This window comes from Ctenopharyngodon idella, chromosome 10 (genome assembly GCF_019924925.1).
Source record: "Ctenopharyngodon idella isolate HZGC_01 chromosome 10, HZGC01, whole genome shotgun sequence".
NCBI lineage: Eukaryota > Metazoa > Chordata > Actinopteri > Cypriniformes > Xenocyprididae > Ctenopharyngodon > Ctenopharyngodon idella.
Genome location: NC_067229.1, coordinates 49,741,205 through 49,758,947, shown reverse-complemented (window position 1 = coordinate 49,758,947; position 17,743 = coordinate 49,741,205). Strand labels below are relative to the sequence as shown.

Sequence of the window (17,743 nt, the reverse complement as noted above, 5' to 3'; positions counted from 1 at the left end):
CCTCTACCACCCTCTATAAGCCACACCCACTGCCCATCATGCACTCCCTTTTAGCCCCTGTTCTCTGTTTTCTGCCCACTCTCTGGCCATGTACCCCTCTGTAAGCCACACCCACTGCCCTAATGCCCCGCCTCTCAGCAGCCCCTCTACCACCCTCTATAAGCCACACCCACTGCCCAACCTATCAGCAGTCCCTCTACCACCCTCTGTAAGCCCACACACTGCCCAACCCCTTTCAGCAGCCCCCTCTACCGCCCTCTATAAGCCACACCCACTGCTCCTCATGCCCCGCCCTCTCAGCAGCCCCCTCGACCACCCTCTATAAGCCACACCCACTGCCCCATCATGGCACTCCCTTTTAGTGGCCCCCTGTTCTCTGTTTTCTGCCCACTCTCTGGCCATGTACTGCCCTCTGTAAGCCACACCCACTGCTCCTAATGCCCCGCCCTCTCAGCAGCCCCTCTACCACCCTCTGTAAGCCACACCCACTGCCCCTTCATGTCCCACCCACTCATCAGCCCCTATACCGCCCTCTATAAGCCACACCCACTGCCCCTCATGCCCCACCCAGTCAGCAGCCCCTCTACCACCCTCTGTACCATCCTCTGTAAGCCACACCCATTGCCCCTAATGCCCCGCCCCCTCAGCAGCCCCAGTATAAACAGACTAAGCTGACAGCAGAAAGACACACACTCGCACTCCTCTGATCTGAGATGCTTGTATGATGATGATGATGATGATGATGGGCTGTTCGTTGTGTGTCTGCTGTCATGAGTGTGTGATTGTTGGACTGATTGACTGATTGATGGATGTTGCGGATGCAGGATGCGCAGGAGCAGCGCTTACATCCCCGTGTCCACTGCTGCCGCTCTGCTGGTCACTTCATCCACACTGTTCTTCGTCTTCACGTAAGTCACCCATAATCCTCCTCCATTCACGGAAGCAGTTCGGACACTTATAATAACTTTACACTTTGATTTTAAAGAAGAATTTACTGCATGAAAAATGCATATATATATACACACACACACACACACAGTATATATGGATTTTTAGATGTGGTAAATTTGTTAAAGTATAAAGTTGTTATATGAAAAATTACATTTATATAAAAGTGTGTTTTGTCCAGTAATTAATATATAAGCAGCAGCACCGTCACAAGCTCTTTCTTAAACAGTGTATTTTCAGTGTTGCGGTTTATTTAAACACAACAGCGCAGTATATTGAGTGTGTTTGAACCCTGATGAACTCCGTACTGAGATGTGATTTTAATCCAGCACTGAAAGTAGGGCAGTGAGCCACTGCAAACAACTGCTGATATCCTACTGTTACACCCATGATAACATCCCTTCTGCAGGATTCTCTAAAACCCAGGATTGTGATTCTTAATTGCATTGCTGCACTTTTCTATGCAGATGCATGCGTGTTGGAATGAGCATTGAAATGAAAGGCTGGTGTGATCTGATCAGGTGTTGTGGGTCTGGATTGATGTGGAATGACCTTTGCTGCCGTATCTGTCCCAGATTTCATGCAGTTTTGTGCGCGTTTAGCTCTGACGGCACCAGCAGATGGGAAGTTCAGGATTAGGATTTGCTCCCAGTGCTGTTTGATTCCCCGTCCAGGAACTATCGAGGTGTTCATCATCAGGCGTGTGACCTCCGCTGGATGAGTTTAAGCTCAGAGAAACCACATCTGTCATCTGCACACACGAGACGTTCAAAAGTTGGAATAATTATGATTTTTAATGTTTTTGAACGAGTCTCTTCTGCTCACCAAAGCTGCATTTATTTGATTAAAAATGCAGTAAAAATAGTGAAAATTTATTTTAATGTAAAACAGCTGTTTTCTATGTGAATATATAGTAAAGTGTAATTTATTCCTGTGATCAAAGCTGAATTTTCAGCATCATTACTCCAGTCTTCAGTGTCACATGATCCTTCAGAAATCATTCTAATATGATGATTTGATCAAGAAACATGATTATTATCACGTTACTGATACACTGCACTGTTATTATAACGTGAAGAATAAAGAAATGTAGCTTTTATTTCATACCGAGTTTATATTCTAAATGCTCCAGGAATGCATGCAGATTTCCCAGCATGCAGTGTGCTGTGATTGTGTAAAGCGTGATTTTCACCAGGTTATTTCTGACTGTAATCTTCGGCTGCTGTTGTAGAGATAGATTGGCCTTTAGTAACTGGACTAATGAGAGTGTGGCGCTCCATCTGTTGTGTGTGCACCGCATTTAACTGTTAATTAAACTACAGAAGCTCACTGGGTGTGAAACTAACCAGGCTGGTCACTAACTGAAGGTCTGAATGGTTTTGAATCCAGTTCGTTTGTACCTGAAATGAGTGATTATGAGTTAATATGGATAAAAGTGTCTGCTTATTGTTAGAACAGATCGGTGTGTTCTGATCAGAAACTGTTATCTTTAGTTTAGTTTAACTAGATCTACTAGTGGAAGAATCACAGATTAATCTGATCATAATATTTGTATTATATAGTGTTTTATGTGTTTATACAGTGCTTTATAGAAGCAATAAAACACATGAGGTAAACAGTCACTTTGATCCAGTGTTATTTTACTATCACTGAGATACGATTATAGTTTTTATTAATATTTTGAATTAGTTTTTATTGTATGTAATGATATTTGTCTAATCTGTGTTTCTGCTGTTGGCTTCACTATGGCTCTGTTTCTCATCAGGGATTGGTGTGTGTGCAGATGGTCAGGAATCACAGAGACATCGGCCGTAATCCGTTGATAAGAAATCAGGATCTTGAAGAGAAAAGCTTTTGTCCTCGCACAAAAATCATTTGTTCATGACCTATATTCAGTGATTCACTCACTTTCACAGAGCTTATGCGGTGTATATAGTCATGCATCTTACAGCGGTGCTTGATGGTTGAGGAAACACAGTTGTGAAAGTGTTATCGAACAGAAGTGAGATCAGATAGAATAAAGTTCTGTATGTAATAATGTAATAATGATGTAGAATATCAGTCTGATCTGAGGCCAGCTGTGTTCGGATCAGATGTGAACACCTGCACATTAACATCCTTCCTGAAAACACTGTTCACTGCTTCATAGAATAATTACAGGTGTTTTGACAAACATCTGCGTTACAGCAGCACTGAGCAGCTGCCGTATTTACCCGTACATAAATAAAAAAAGGAAATTATATTTCGTAAAAAGAACTTTGCGTTCCCCCAAAAACTGCATTCCTCAAAGAAACGTTGCATTCCCAGAGAATCGTTGCATTTCCTGGAGAAACTTTGCGTTTCTCCGAAAAACTTTGTGTTCCCCAAAGAAACTTTCCATTCCGCGGAGAAACTTTGAATTCCCCGGAGAAACTTTGCGTTCCTCTGAAAAATGTTGCATTTCTCAAAGAAACGTTGCATTCCTCTGAAAGATTTTGCATTCCCCTGAGAAACTTTAAGAAACGTTCCGTTCTTCTGAGAAATTTTACAATTCATACAATTTTTCAAACTGTTTCAGTTAACCCCTTCATTGCTGTGTGCTTTTTTTGCATCGTGGCTGATTGTAGATTGTAATTATTATTATTTTTTATTTATTTCCCATTAATTTCTATGGCAGTCACTTTTGACCACGAGGAGTACAGATGTGACTATTTTTTAGGATCTTTTTAGCTCTTTGAATCATGTCCATGATTTTTTTTGTGTTCACACAGCAAGTGCCACAAAAGTCACCAAGTGTCGTAACTTTCAGTTCAAGTAAAATAAATCAGAACTTAAAAATGACTTTTGAGTAATTTATTTTATGACTCATTTTTTATTGTAATGAAAATCTAATTTTAACATCAAATTTTAACTGTATCACTGTAATACTGCGTGAGATAAAACATTCGAAGCATTTAAGTATTTAATTAAATAAATACAAATGCATTAAAATAATATATTATTTTTGATGAGAATGTAATGTGTTTCCATTGCAGCAATGAGAAATGTGCTTAACTGTGATGAAAATAATAATTAAAGCAAAACAAAATCGTAATAGTCCTAAAATAGGCTTAATTTTTCACTTCATACTAAATATCTTATTGCTCACTTCTTGATTGTTGGGGTTAAATATGAGTGGGACAGATTCACTCATACACATGCAGGACAGATACATGCTGTGTTTTGTGTGGGTTTTTTATTGTCGTTGTTCTGATTGTTGGTTCTCTGCGCTCACTATAGTGTGTTTTCATATGGATCCAGCAGTTTTTCGGGCAGACGGGTCTTTGATCCAGTCAGTAATCTGGGATTAGTGACGTACGGCTGCGGCGGGACAGACCCTCCATCCCCCCGTTACTACAGGACCGCTGCTGACACACATACACCAGACAGAAACGTGTCACAGAAACCAGAGAATATAAAGAAATATGTGACAGAAACAAATCTGCATGCTCTTCAATTGGATCGATATCATGTTTTTAGTTTCCTGTCTTTTATTTGATCTCACGACTATGGAAGCCCATTTCCGACACATAGGGAAAAAAATCATGCTTTGGCCAATCACAATTATGAGATAAAAAGCCCAAATTATGACTTTAAAAGTCTTAATTATGACCTAAAATGTCAAAATTATGACATACAAAGTTGAAACTGACAAAAAGTCAAAATTATGACACTAAGTTAAAATTATGATAAAAAGTCAGAATTATGAATCAAAAAGTCATGATATAAAAAGTCAAAATTACGACTTACTAAATTGAAATTATGAGTCAAAATGACATACTAAGTCATAATTATGAGATAAAAAGTCGAAACCGACTTAAAAAGTCATTATGATATAAAAAGTCAAAATTATGACACTAAACTGAAATTATTGCATATGTCAAGATTATGACATACTAAGTTAAAATTATGACTTAAAAAGTTGACGTTATGACATACTAAGTTGAAACTGACATAAAAATTCAAAATTATGACATAGTAAGTTAAAATTATGACATAGTAAGTTAAAATTGGCATTAAAAAGTCAAAATTATGACATACTAAATCGATATTATGATATACAAAGTTGAAACTGACAAAAAGTTTGTCGAAATTATGACAAATTAAATTACACAATTAAAATTATCATTATTAAAAAAAAATATTAAAGAGTCAAAATTATGACATTAAGTCATAATTATGACATGAAAAGTAAAAATTGTGACTAAATTAACATTGAGTCAAAATTATGACATATTAAGTCATAATTATGACATGAAAAGTCGAAACTGACTTAAAAAGTCAAAATTGTTACATTCTGAATTTAAGTTATAGCACAAGACGAAATTTTGACAAAAAGTTCAAATGATTACATTATATTTTCTACTTTTTGTATATTTTTACCTGTCATAAATTTGACTTTTTATGTCATAATTATGATTGGCTTTCTTGTCGTATGTGGCAGTAATGGCCTTCTGTACACGACACATTCATTCAATGAAAAACTGAATTTAATCTGCGTCCCAGCGGCCATGATTACCTCTCCATTTAATCCCTCGCTCCGGACGTAATCATCCCCTGTTCGTTTTTTCTTTTTTCTGGACTGATCCACACTTTCATTTTTGTCTTTGTGCTGGTCCTCAGGGGCCGACGAGCCTCTCAGATGTTCGAGACGGAGCTTCAAACACCACAGAAAGGCAAAAGACGCTTGATTCAACTTTTGCTTGTGAATTATTCATCCCAAACTACATTTGATCTAAACGAAGGCAGATCTGAAATGATTATTGGCGCAATGACATCAGGTTCACGTCTGTCGGCGTTATTTAATTTGATTGTTCTTTAATACAGAGGTGGATTCTTAAAGTCAACATGAAACTGCATTTACAGCCCAGTTTACTGCATTTTTGAGCCAAAAAGGACTTTCAGTGCCATAAAATATAGGCTGTCCTTAATTTTATTTATCAGGAATTGACTGAACATGAATTAAACCTTGAAATAATAGTCAGAAAAAATTTTTTTTTTTTTAAAGGAACAGTTTATTGAACATTTAGACAAAAAAATACAGTATGCATGTGTTTTTTTGTTGAGTATCATATTTGATCCATCAGGCTTTTATGACTCATATAGTCTGATGTAGTGAGAATATTGAGGAAAAAAGCTATCAGAGACAGAAGGACTGTAGGAGATCGAGTGCGACAGGTTTATCAGATCATGTTGATCATTTAGAGGAAATCTGTGTATCAAATATGCTGCAACAGCTTTATAGGTTTAATAAAGTAAATGTTGTTGATCTCTCTTCCTCGCAGGTGTCCTTGGCTCGCTGAGCACGTGTCTCTCATTTTCCCACCATGTGTCGGAATCGTGTTCCTCTTTGTTATGGCAAACTTCACCATGGCAACCTTCATGGATGCCGGCGTGTTCCCGAGGGGTGAGTTGAGTCAAACGCATTATCACAGCTGAATCTGAGCGCTGGTTATTCTGTAAACTAGTCTGCAAAATAACACATTAGTTTAGTGTAGATCGAGACGCTCCAATATGATATTTTAAAGGTTCCTAATGTTGTTTTTGACCAGTTTACATTCATCCAAGATCAAAAACACTTTAATTTTCTCCTAATATCCACTGCAGCATCAGCTCTTTTCTCTCAGTGTCTGAAACGCTTTGATCAAAGATTCGGTCTCTCTAAACCCCGCCTTTCTGAGAGCTGCTCTGCTGTGATTGGTCAGCTGACCTCAGTCTGCTGTGATTGGTCGAAAACCAAACGCTCATTATCGTATCTGAATCTCAGCTCTTGATTCACACAGTAACGATGGCGTCGGTTTTACCGTATCAATCTCATCAAAGTGGATTTGCTTTGGCAGCAGAAAACAGCGTCTTCTCGACATGAACAACACGAACCAAACTCTTCCAGTCTCAGATACAACTACAGTGATTGAGGGCGGGGCAAAGAGACGCTGTTCAGCCAATGAAGACCAGAGGCTGGCATTATGCAAATGAGTTACATTTACATAGGTTCAGCAGGAAGTGAGACTGAATTACTGACGACTCGTTTCAGCAGTTCAGATTCACTTTCTTTTATCTGCATTTTGATCTTTGAAACTTTGCAGAACTTTTACATTCACAAACAGCTTTAGGGAATATCTGAAAAAGCATAATAGGAGCACTTTAACAGCTTCACTATCAAACGCTTGTGTTAAACGTGCACCGATGCTGGTTTCACGCTCTGTTTTCACTGCAGCCAATGAGGACGAGGACAAGGACGACGACTTCCGCGCGCCGCTCTACAAGAACGTAGAGGTGCGAGGTGTGCAGGTGCGCATGAAGTGGTGCGCTTCCTGTCACTTCTACCGGCCGCCCAGATGTTCACACTGCAGCGTGTGTGATCATTGTGTGGAGGTGAGACCAGTAACTATCTATCTATCTATCTATCTATCAGTCCGTCTGTCCGTCTGTCTGTCTGTCTGTCTGTTCGTCTGTCTGTCCGTCCGGCTGTCCGTCTGTCCATCCATCTGTCTGTCTGTCTGTCCGTCCATCTGTCTGTCCATCCGGCTGTCCGTCTGTCCATCCATCTGTCTGTCTGTCTGTCCGTCCATCTGTCTGTCCGTCCGGCTGTCCGTCTGTCCGTCTGTCCATCCATCTGTCTGTCTGTCTGTCCGTCCATCTGTCTGTCCGTCCGGCTGTCCGTCTGTCCATCCATCTGTCTGTCCGTCTGTCCATCTCTCTGTCTGTCCGTCCGTCCGTCCGTCTCTGTCTGTCCATCTGTCCGTCCGTCTGTCTGTCTGTCTGTCCGTCTTTCTGTCCGTCCGTCCGTCCGTCCGTCCGTCTGTCTGTCTGTCCGTCTGTCTGTCTGTCTGTCCATCTGTCTGTCTGTCCGTCTTTCTGTCCGTCCATCTGTCTGTCTGTCTGTCCGTCCGTCTGTCTGTCTGTCCGTCTGTCTGTCTGTCTGTCTGTCCGTCCGTCTTTCTGTCTGTCCGTCTGTCTGTCTGTCTGTCTGTTTGTCCGTCTCTGTCTGTCTGTCCATCCGTCTGTCTGTCTGTCCGTCTGTCTGTCCGTCCGTCCGTCCGTCCGTCCGTCCATCCTTTTGTCTGTCTGTCTGTCTGTCTGTCTGTCTGTCTGTCTGTCTGTCCGTCCGTCCGTCTGTCTGTCTGTCTGTCTGTTTGTCCGTCTCTGTCTGTCTGTCCATCCGTCTGTCTGTCTGGCTGTCTGTCCGTCTGTCTGTCTGGCTGTCTGTCCATCTGTCTGTCCGGCTGTCTGTCCATCTCTGTCTGTCCGTCCGTCCGTCCGTCCGTCTCTGTCTGTCCATCTGTCCGTCCGTCTGTCTGTCCGTCCGTCTGTCCGTCTTTCTGTCCGTCCGTCTGTCCGTCCGTCCATCCTTTTGTCTGTCTGTCCGTCTCTGTCTGTCTGTCCGTCCGTCTGACTGTCTGTCTGTCCGTCCGTCCGTCCATCCGTCCGTCTGTCTGTCCGTCCGTCTGTCCGTCTGTCCGTCTGTCCGTCCGTCCTTCCTTTTGTCTGTCTGTCCGTCTCTGTCCGTCCGTCCGTCCGTCTGTCTGTCCGTCTCTGTCCGTCTGTCTGTCCGTCCGTCTGTCTGTTTGTCTGTCCGTCCGTCCATCCTTTTGTCTGTCTGTCCGTCTCTGTCTGTCTGTCCGTCTGTCTGTCTGTCTGTCCGTCCGTCCGTCTGTCTGTCCGTCTCTGTCTGTCTGTCTGTCTGTCCATCCGTCCATCCGTCTGTCTGTCTGTCTGTCTAAATATTTTTTTTTCTTCAATTCATTAGGTTTAACGAATAAAGAATATAGGAGTAAAATGTAGGTTATGCTCTGAGGCTATTTTTCAGCATGTTTTCTTAATCTCTTCAGGACTTTGACCATCACTGTCCTTGGGTGAACAACTGCATCGGGAGACGCAACTATCGCTTCTTCTTCCTCTTCCTCCTGTCTCTGAGTCTTCACATGGTTGGTGTTTTTTCCGGCGGTCTCCTGTACGTCCTGGATCACCTGGAGAACTTGTGGGAATTGCACGCGGCTGTCACGTATCCTTTATCTACTGTCACGCTCCATGATTGTGTCATGGAAACACAAAAATAATTGGTCAGACAGACAGATAGTCCCGCCTCCAAACTCATGTGATTGGCTGAGTCAGAAGTCGCCATGTCAGGCTGCTTAAACAGATATTTTATTGTATTTTAGATGTTTTAATAGTTTAGTTATAACGATAATAAACCCTGATCTGAATTTGCACCTCTCAATCCTCACACACACACGAGTGCCTTGACAGTGTGTGTTCAGGCTGGCGGTCATGAGCGTCTCCGGTCTGTTCTTCGTTCCAGTCTTGGGTCTGGCCTGCTTTCATCTGGTGCTGGTGGCACGAGGACGCACAACAAACGAACAGGTGAGATCATGATCGACACGGACCAGATTCTGCTAAACGCTCAACTTACTCTCACAAAACTACTTCACAGGTTACTGGAAAGTTCCAAGGAGGAGTGAATCCGTTCACGCGCGGCTGCTGTCACAACGTGCAGTTTGTCCTCTTCAGTCCCATCATACCGAGGTGAGCGTCTCCTGCTGCCTTCGCACATGTATGATGGAATGCGAAATGCATCAGTTCCACGCAACAACAGCTTTATTTACATGTACATTTATGCATTTGGTCACAAGTGACCTGCATCGAATTCTAGGTGTACATTTGATCATATTATTCAAGCATTGAGAATCAAACATCACGGATGCCAACAGTATGTTTTTGTGAGCGTTCATTTTGCTCTTTAAATGTTAGGTACACTGGGAAACTCAGTGACAGATTGCCGGTTCGCGTTCAGCCTCCGTTCCATCAGCCGGAGTCACACAAACTGACCCCTGTGAAGAGCGCCGACAACTGCGTCTCCAGCCAAACACTCCCAGTGAAGGTACATTCATCAAGACTTCCTTTCATAAATGCTTAATTTGTGGTACATGAAAGCTGTGAATAAATGAATGAGGTCGAACAGCACACTTAACCTGCGTTCAGCTGGTCATCAACCCACTCATTTATTTATTTATTTATATTTTAAATTTGTTTTATTTTTATATTTTCTGTTTTCATTTTAATTTTGGTTATAGTAATTTTATTGTTTTTTTTATTAATTTTTTTTTAAATATATCTGTATAGTTTTTATGAATATTTTAAATTTGTTTTAATTTTTATTTTCTTTTTTAATTTTGATTTTAGCTAGTTTTAGTAATTTTATTGTGTTTTTTCCATTTTATTAGTTTTTTTAGTATATCTGTAAAGTTTTTATTAATATATTTTGAATTTGTTTTTATATTTTCCTTTTTCATTTAAAATTTTAGTAATTATATTGTTTTTTAAATATATCAGTAGTTTTTATTTATATTTTAAATTTGTTTTTATTTTTATATTTTCTGTTTTCATTTTAATTTTAGTTAGTTTTAGTAATTTTATTGTTTTGTTTTTTATTTTATTTGTTTTTTTTTTTTAATCTGTTTTAAGTTTTATTTCAGTTTTAGTTATTTTAGTACATGAAGTTAAACTATAAAGTAAAGTTTGTCAGGTTTGTTGGCTTGTCTGAAAGTTTGAATTTTTGCTAACATGTTCCAAGCATCTTATTTTATCACATTGCTATCATGATCTTTGCATGTTTTTGCAAGTTTTTTTATATTTTAGTTGGTTTCATTTTATTCCAAGTAACAAACATGTTTTTTATGGTTTTAGTTCCGGTTTGTCAGGTTTCAAAACAGCTTCCCCAACGATCACTATGTGATTTGTGTCAGTATAATCTTGTGTTTGTGCCAGTCTCTAGAGGAAGTAGATGATCCAGACAGTAAAGGTCTGACCAGTCCACCTCCGCTGCCCCCTAAACCAGATCCAGTCCTGCTCAAGAACCATTTGGCAGCTTTGGAAGGTGGGTGGACGTGTGGAGGCTCTTGGAAGCGTCGAGCAGAATCATGTATCTGGAAGGTTTGAAACACAATGTGTTCATGTCCTCTCATTGTGATTTATAATAGAGAGTTTGCTCCAGTCCAGAGCTGTAATGCCTTCAGGACACAAAATGAATCCACTTCAGACTTCAGAGTCGCCCACCAAAGTGCTCTACCAAGTTCCCAGAGATCAGGTGAGACCCTGTTTAAACTGCTTAGAGCTGGGCGATATGACCAAAATCCTTCCCATGATGAAGTCATTTTCAATCACAGTAAGGAACAGCATCACAATATAGCAGTTCTGCATGAAATCAGAGACGCTACTAATGCATTTAGATTGAAACAAATGAAACAAAACCAACCGATATTTAAATCTCTTAATAGAACAAAACCAACCGATATTTAAATCTCTTAATGAAACAAAACCAACCGACATTTAAATCTCTTAACGGAATGAAACTGACCGATGTTTAAATCTCTTAATGAAACAAAACGACCGTTATTTAAATCTCTTAACGAAACAAAACCAACCGATATTTAAATCTCTTAACGAAACAAAACCAACCGATATTTAAATCTCTTAACGGAATGAAACGGACCGATATTTAAATCTCTTAATGGAACAAAACCGACAGATATTTAAATCTCTTAACGGAATGAAACGGACCGATATTTAAATCTCTTAATGGAACAAAACCGGTCGATATTTAAATATCTTAATGGAACAAAACCGACCGATATTTAAATCTCTTAACGGAATGAAACTGACTGGTATTTAAATCTTTTAATTGTGTTGATCACTCAGATGTACGTTACAGTCACTGCGGCACTGATATATATGCTAGACAACACGATAAATACAATAATAGCTAGTTATAAATAGTAAAATCTGTTATCATATCGCCCAGCCCTAAAACTTGCATTACAGGCATTATAGACATAACAGTACGACTTTTTGTAAAGCAGCTTTGAAATAAAGTGTATTGTGAAAAGTGCTATATCAATAAATTTGACTTCTAAGATAGCCTTTAATGTTTTCCAGTATAAATATCTGAACACAGTTTTACTGTAAAGCTGCATGTTCTTCTAGATGTTTCTTTGTCTGTCGATGTAGATCGGGACAAGGATTTCCCCGCTGGTTCCTCAGGAGCACGCGTCTGATCCCAGTCTGCTGCAGTCGGAGAATCACATGGCTCTGCAGTCCAGTGCGCTGCCCGTAAACTCTCTGACTCTGAATTCACGCTCGCTGAGTCTGAAACACTCCAACCGCCGCGGAGCCGAGACTCTAGGTCCACATCCGACCCAAAGCGTCCTTAGCAGCCGAACGGGGAGCCTGTCCTACGACAGTCTGCTGCGTCCGGCCGACGGCGTCCAACGCGTGGGATACCAGACGCCGTTTCTTCCCATGGATACGAGTCTATCCCGAGGTCCTGCCGCACGCAACTGCAGCCCGGTGTTCATGAATATCAGTCGGCATTCGCCTCAACACCGCGAGCCGTCGCCCGTCCGCTACGACAGCCTCCCCAAACCGATCATGAGCTCCATCCAGGAGCGTCGCGAACCCGACGAGAAGGACAAACCTCCTCTCGCTCTCGGGCCGGACGCCGGCATCTACGACACTCCCAGCAGACGCAGCCTTCCGCATGATTTCCGCGGCCCGTCGTCTCGTGGACCGACACCTCCGGCGTACGGCTCGAGGGAGTTCCTCCTGAGCAGCGCGGCGTACGGATACGGGAGCAGGTCGCATCTGTCTTCCTCCTCCTCGTCGTCGCTCACCCGCGCGCCTCGGACCGCCAGCTCGCCGCTGCACTTTAACCGCTCGCTCTCGCCCTCCATCTATCACTCTCTGGAACGACAGTCCCAACTGCCTCCGTCCACGTTCCCTTCTGCTCTTCCCACCTCCTCCTACGGCCCTCAGAAAGCTCTGGCGTTCATCAGAGGAGAGGAAAGACCCCAACCTGAACTATGAGTCACGGAAATCCTCGAAATATCAGGGAATTTTAATAGCGATTATGCAGACATGGAAAATTTCAATTCCTTGCTCAAAAGGTGTTGGGAACCCTGTCGAGATGTTGATATACCATCACTTATTCTTCCATTTAAACTACCGGTCAAATTTGCTGCTCAAGAAACATTTTCGATTATTATCAATGTTGAAAACAGTTCATATTTTTGTGGAAACTGTAATAAATGAGTTTTTTTTAACCCAAACTTTATAACAGTTTCCACAGAAATCTGAAGCAGCACAACTGTTTTCAACATTGATAATAATCATAAATGTTTCTTGATCATCAAATCATCATATCAGAATGATTTCTGAAGGATCATGTGACACTGAAGACTGGAGTAATGATGCTGAAAATTCAGCTTTGATCACAGGAATAAATTACACTTTACTATATATTCACATAGAAAACAAGTGTTTTAAATTAAAATAATATTTCACTATTTTTACTGTATTTTGCTCAAATAAATGCAGCTTTGGGTAGCAGAAGAGACTCAAAAATTGTAATTATTACATTTTAACGGTTGTGTATGTATTTTTAAAATGTATTTACAGGAATATATTGCATACTAAAATTCTATTCTATGAGCAATTATCATTTATTTAGTTTATTTTTAAAATTTTAATAACTCAAGTATGGTGCTTTAAAATGAATCAAAGCAGTTATTTGTTAATTGTATAATTAAAAGATGAATATATTTGGTTTATTTCTTTTTTTCTGAATCAATATTGTGTTTTATAATTTATTTCTTGGCTAATAAATTTTCATTTGTTGACTTCATAGTTTTGGTTTGGTGTTCTTTAAGTAAACTTTATATTATCCTCTTAAACTCGTCATGAAAGTGAAGTTGCGCTCATCTTTTCCTCTCTATTGTGCCGTATATCCGAAACGGCTTTGCAAACAAGAACAAATGTAGGGCGGGGCTTGATTTTGTCTGTGGGGAATTGATTGGATGGTTGTGGTTTGCTATTGGTGGATCTCATGTGAGTGACAGGTTGCCCCGCCCTCGTCATCAGAGAAGAGAAGAGATGCTGCAAGAGGGAGGAGAAGATATTCTGATTCAAGATTACCAGGAACATAAATTTAACACAATAATGATGTGCACCGATAAATCATTTATAATAAACACTTTAATATTCCAGAGTTGTCAATATTAGATCAGAGTTAGTCAAAGATTACACTGAAGACTGTATTTCCTTGAGCTCGGGAAGAGGACGGGAATACTGTCAGGAATATCACACACTTTATGGCAGCAGAAGCTCCCTCTGGTGTTCACTGGGATGTATTACATGTTGTTCCACTGATAAAGTTCCTTGCACATACTTTCACATCTATATCATGCATTTACAATGATATTTTCTCCCTGAGCTCCAGTTTTCTACATCATTTAGTTTGTCTATTGTTACCCAGATCAGTTTGAATTTCACAAGAGTACATGATGCGAGAAAGCACATGATCAGACAGCCATTAATATTGATGCGCCCAAATGAATAAATCATGCTGTAATCATGATTTCTGTGACTATTCACGCGCATGCGCAGTGAGTTGGAGGAGAGCGCGACCTCTCTGATTACGCGGCCCGTCCGTGTCTGATGAACTCCAGTGATCTCTTTCACCGTGAGCTCCTCTGAGCCGGTGTGAGGGAATCACTTAGCCGGCCTTTGATCAAATATTAACAGTGCTGTGCGAGCGCGCGCGCTCTGTATCGGTTTGAAAGGCTTTTATGGAGAGGTGTTTGATGTGCGCGCGCTGGGCCGGTTCGCCCGAGGTGGACTGATAACGAAGAGAACCGCCATGTTATTGGCTGAGCCGTGATGATTCTGCGTCAGTAGAAGAACCTCTAACCGCAGCATGAGCTCTGCTTCTGCACGATTATGTGTCTTGCATATCAAAGGTGGTAAAGTTCAGACGAGATGAAAATGCTGTCATGATTTGCTCCTCCTGACTGGAACAGCTTGTGCTACGACTCTGAACACAGGAGATGTGAGACTGACATCCAGATTGTCATTAATCTCTGCTTTTGTGTTTCACAGGAGACATTCAGATGAGTTCGGTGTGTGTAAGGAAGTCCATTTCTGCCACACAAGAAAAGGTCATGCTTTTGTTGCAGAGTTCGTTCTGGAGGTCAATTCAACAGATCGTGTCGTTTTTAGGCCTTTCAGGACTTCACAGTCCAGGTGTAATCTGTGTTTCAGAAGCCATGATTGATTACTGTAGATTAAGGCCTAATCCTGTATTAATTTAAACCCTGTCCAGGAAATCACCCAAAAAAGTTGAAATTATCATAGCAAGTCATAATTTTGACTTTTTGTCATAAAAATGATAATAATAAGATAAAAAGGCTAAATTATGACTTTCTATCATAATGTAAATAATATAATTTTGACTTTTTAAGTCTGAATTTCAACTTCATAAATCATAATTTTGACTTTTTGTCATAAAAATAAGATAAAAAGGCTAAATTATGACTTTCTATCATAATTTTGACTTTTTATGTCAATTTTGACTGTTATTTTGACTTTGTAATGTCATAATTACTTTTGAAAATATAATTTTGACTTTTTAAGTCAGAATTTCAATTTTATAAATCATAATTTTGACTTAGTAGTCATAATTTTTACTTTTTCAATTCACTTTTTAAGTCATAATTTAAACTTTTGTCATAATTTAGACTTTGTAATATTGTAATTATTACTTTTTAAATCATAATTATGACTTTTTAAGTCAATTGATTTTTTAAGAATTTCAACATTTTGTTATAATTTCAACTTTTTAATGTCATAAGTCATAATTTCGACTTAGTATGTCAATTTCAACATTTTGTCATATCATAATTTTGACTTTTTATGTCATAATTTTGAATGTTTATGTCATAATTGACAGAATTTCAACTTTATAAATCATAATTTCGACTTGGTTGTAATTTTTATTTGGTCAATTCAGTCATAATTTCATTTTTTTATATCAATTATTGATTTTTAATATCACAATTATTACTTTTTAAATCATAATTTACTTTTTAAGTCAGAATTTCAAGTTTTTTTGTCAGAATTTCAACTTTTTAATGTCATAATTATGAATTTTTAAGTCATAATGTCGTCTTTTCATCTTATAATTATGACTCCGTATATCATTCAGAATTTTTTTGTCATAATTATGATTTTTTTTTGGCAGAAAGTAGTTATTTGGCATTTATTAGCTTTCCTTCATTTAAAACAGCTCAGGTCTTCATGTGAAGGAGTCCAGGATCTCGTTACTCGTTACTTTAGGCTAATGTATATAATGCAGCCCTTTGAAAATCTTGCTAATTAAACAACTAAATATCTTAATTAAATGTAAATCAGTGTGACGGTTCATACAGAGACTTCTGGGAATGTCATTTTCTACCTGAAATATAAGGTGAGTCCTGCTTTTACAGAAAATTCCCACAAACATTTAATGTAAAAATGCATGAATATTCTTGTTAAATATCAATGTTCACTGATATAGTCATTCTTATATTATAATTTTTCAGTATTTTACAGTATAATTTAATGTTTTTGTAAATGTAATATAATGTACTTCTATAAAAACTGACTATATACTTTCTTAATTTGCATGTATTTATTTAGCATTTGTAAGCATTTTTCATAAATGTAAATGTAATGTTCACTGATAAGGTAATTCATGCTTTATTTTATTTCTCAGTATTTGACAGTATTTGAATGTATTGTCTTCATAAGTATATTTGTTAAGTTTGCTCACAGTCCATTGATTAAGTTTTCACCAGCATCTTCCATCATGTTTTACAGTGTTTCTCAGATTAACTGCAGCTCTTGATGAATTCAGATGTTTTATGAGCAGTAATGGATTCTCTGATGAAGATGGTGTACGGGGTCGAGGCTCGTTGCTGTCTGGCTGATTTTATGGTGGAAATGCAGTGACATTCGACTGGATTTCCACACTCTCAGTCCTGCATGATGAAATGCCTCCTGCGGTGGGGCTGAGAGAGCCGGATAAATCATCCGGCCGGATCGCTGCTCTCCAGGGGAAGTTGTCTTACATTCATTATTAATCTCAATTCAGAAAGAGTTGTTCCCTATTTATTATTCATCATAAAACCGCTCTAGGCTCTTTCCCATCACGGAGAAGCCTGAGGGAGTGTGTGTGTGTGTGTGTGTGTGACAGCGTGAACCTTCGGCCGAGTATCTGTGGAAGCTTGTGATAAAAGGTACTCGCAACTTTTTATCTAACGATTCTATTTTTCCTCAATTTATTTCTCACAAATTCGAGAAATAAAGTCAGAATTGTCCTGTACCGCAATTCTGACTTTCTTCTCAAAATTCTGACTTTTTTTCTTGCAATTGTAAGTTTATTTCTCACAATTTTGAATTTATTTTTCACAATTTTTACTTTATTTCTCACAATTGTAAGTTTATTTCTCGCAATTCTTTTTTTTTTTCTCAGAATTGTAATATAAACTCGTAAATGAAAGTAATAAAGTCAGAATTGTGAGACGTAGTGTCACAATTACTGTTTTTTTATTCCATGACAAACAAACCTCCACAAGTATCAGACTGTGAGACTCTGAATAAAGATCTGAAGTCAACATGAAACGACGTTCACAAGCTGTTTTACTCCAGGATCAGGCCAGCAGTGGTTCAGTGTTTGTGTTTCTCTCGGGCGGTGAAGGAGTTCTGTGTGATTATGTAAATGCCGCAGAGGGAGATTCAAAGGGCATCAGTGAATCTGTTTCAGAAACACATACTCCAGTATTTGTGTGGGTTCAGCCCGCGGGACTGTGGGACTGATGGAATCTGATGTTTCTGTTATTATTTCATGAAGAGCGTCACATGAACACGGTGACCAATGGGAGTCCGGCAGGTGTTCATAGATCTC

General features: G+C 39.4%; 1 protein-coding gene across 1 annotated transcript; it reads left to right on the top strand.

Annotated features, from left to right (window-relative positions):
• The first annotated feature begins 825 nt into the window (after positions 1-825).
• Positions 826-13,500, top strand: zdhhc8a (zinc finger DHHC-type palmitoyltransferase 8a). Its single transcript, XM_051911460.1, has 10 exons — positions 826-908; positions 6,252-6,373; positions 7,184-7,341; positions 8,799-8,971; positions 9,228-9,330; positions 9,401-9,492; positions 9,718-9,847; positions 10,735-10,843; positions 10,947-11,053; positions 11,974-13,500. Exons 1-10 carry the CDS (start codon positions 826-828, stop codon positions 12,826-12,828), a joined length of 1,932 nt encoding a protein of 643 aa, XP_051767420.1. The 3' UTR covers positions 12,829-13,500.
• The last annotated feature ends 4,243 nt before the right edge of the window (positions 13,501-17,743 follow it).

Bases quoted from the DNA above. Each gene is read 5' to 3' on its own strand.
- zdhhc8a (XM_051911460.1), top strand. From the start codon at position 826: ATGCGCAGGAGCAGCGCTTACATCCCCGTGTCCACTGCTGCCGCTCTG. The intron at 6,374-7,183 runs GTGAGTTGAGTC...TTTTCACTGCAG, and splicing joins TGCCGGCGTGTTCCCGAGGG to CCAATGAGGACGAGGACAAG. The intron at 8,972-9,227 runs GTATCCTTTATC...GTGTGTGTTCAG, and splicing joins GAATTGCACGCGGCTGTCAC to GCTGGCGGTCATGAGCGTCT.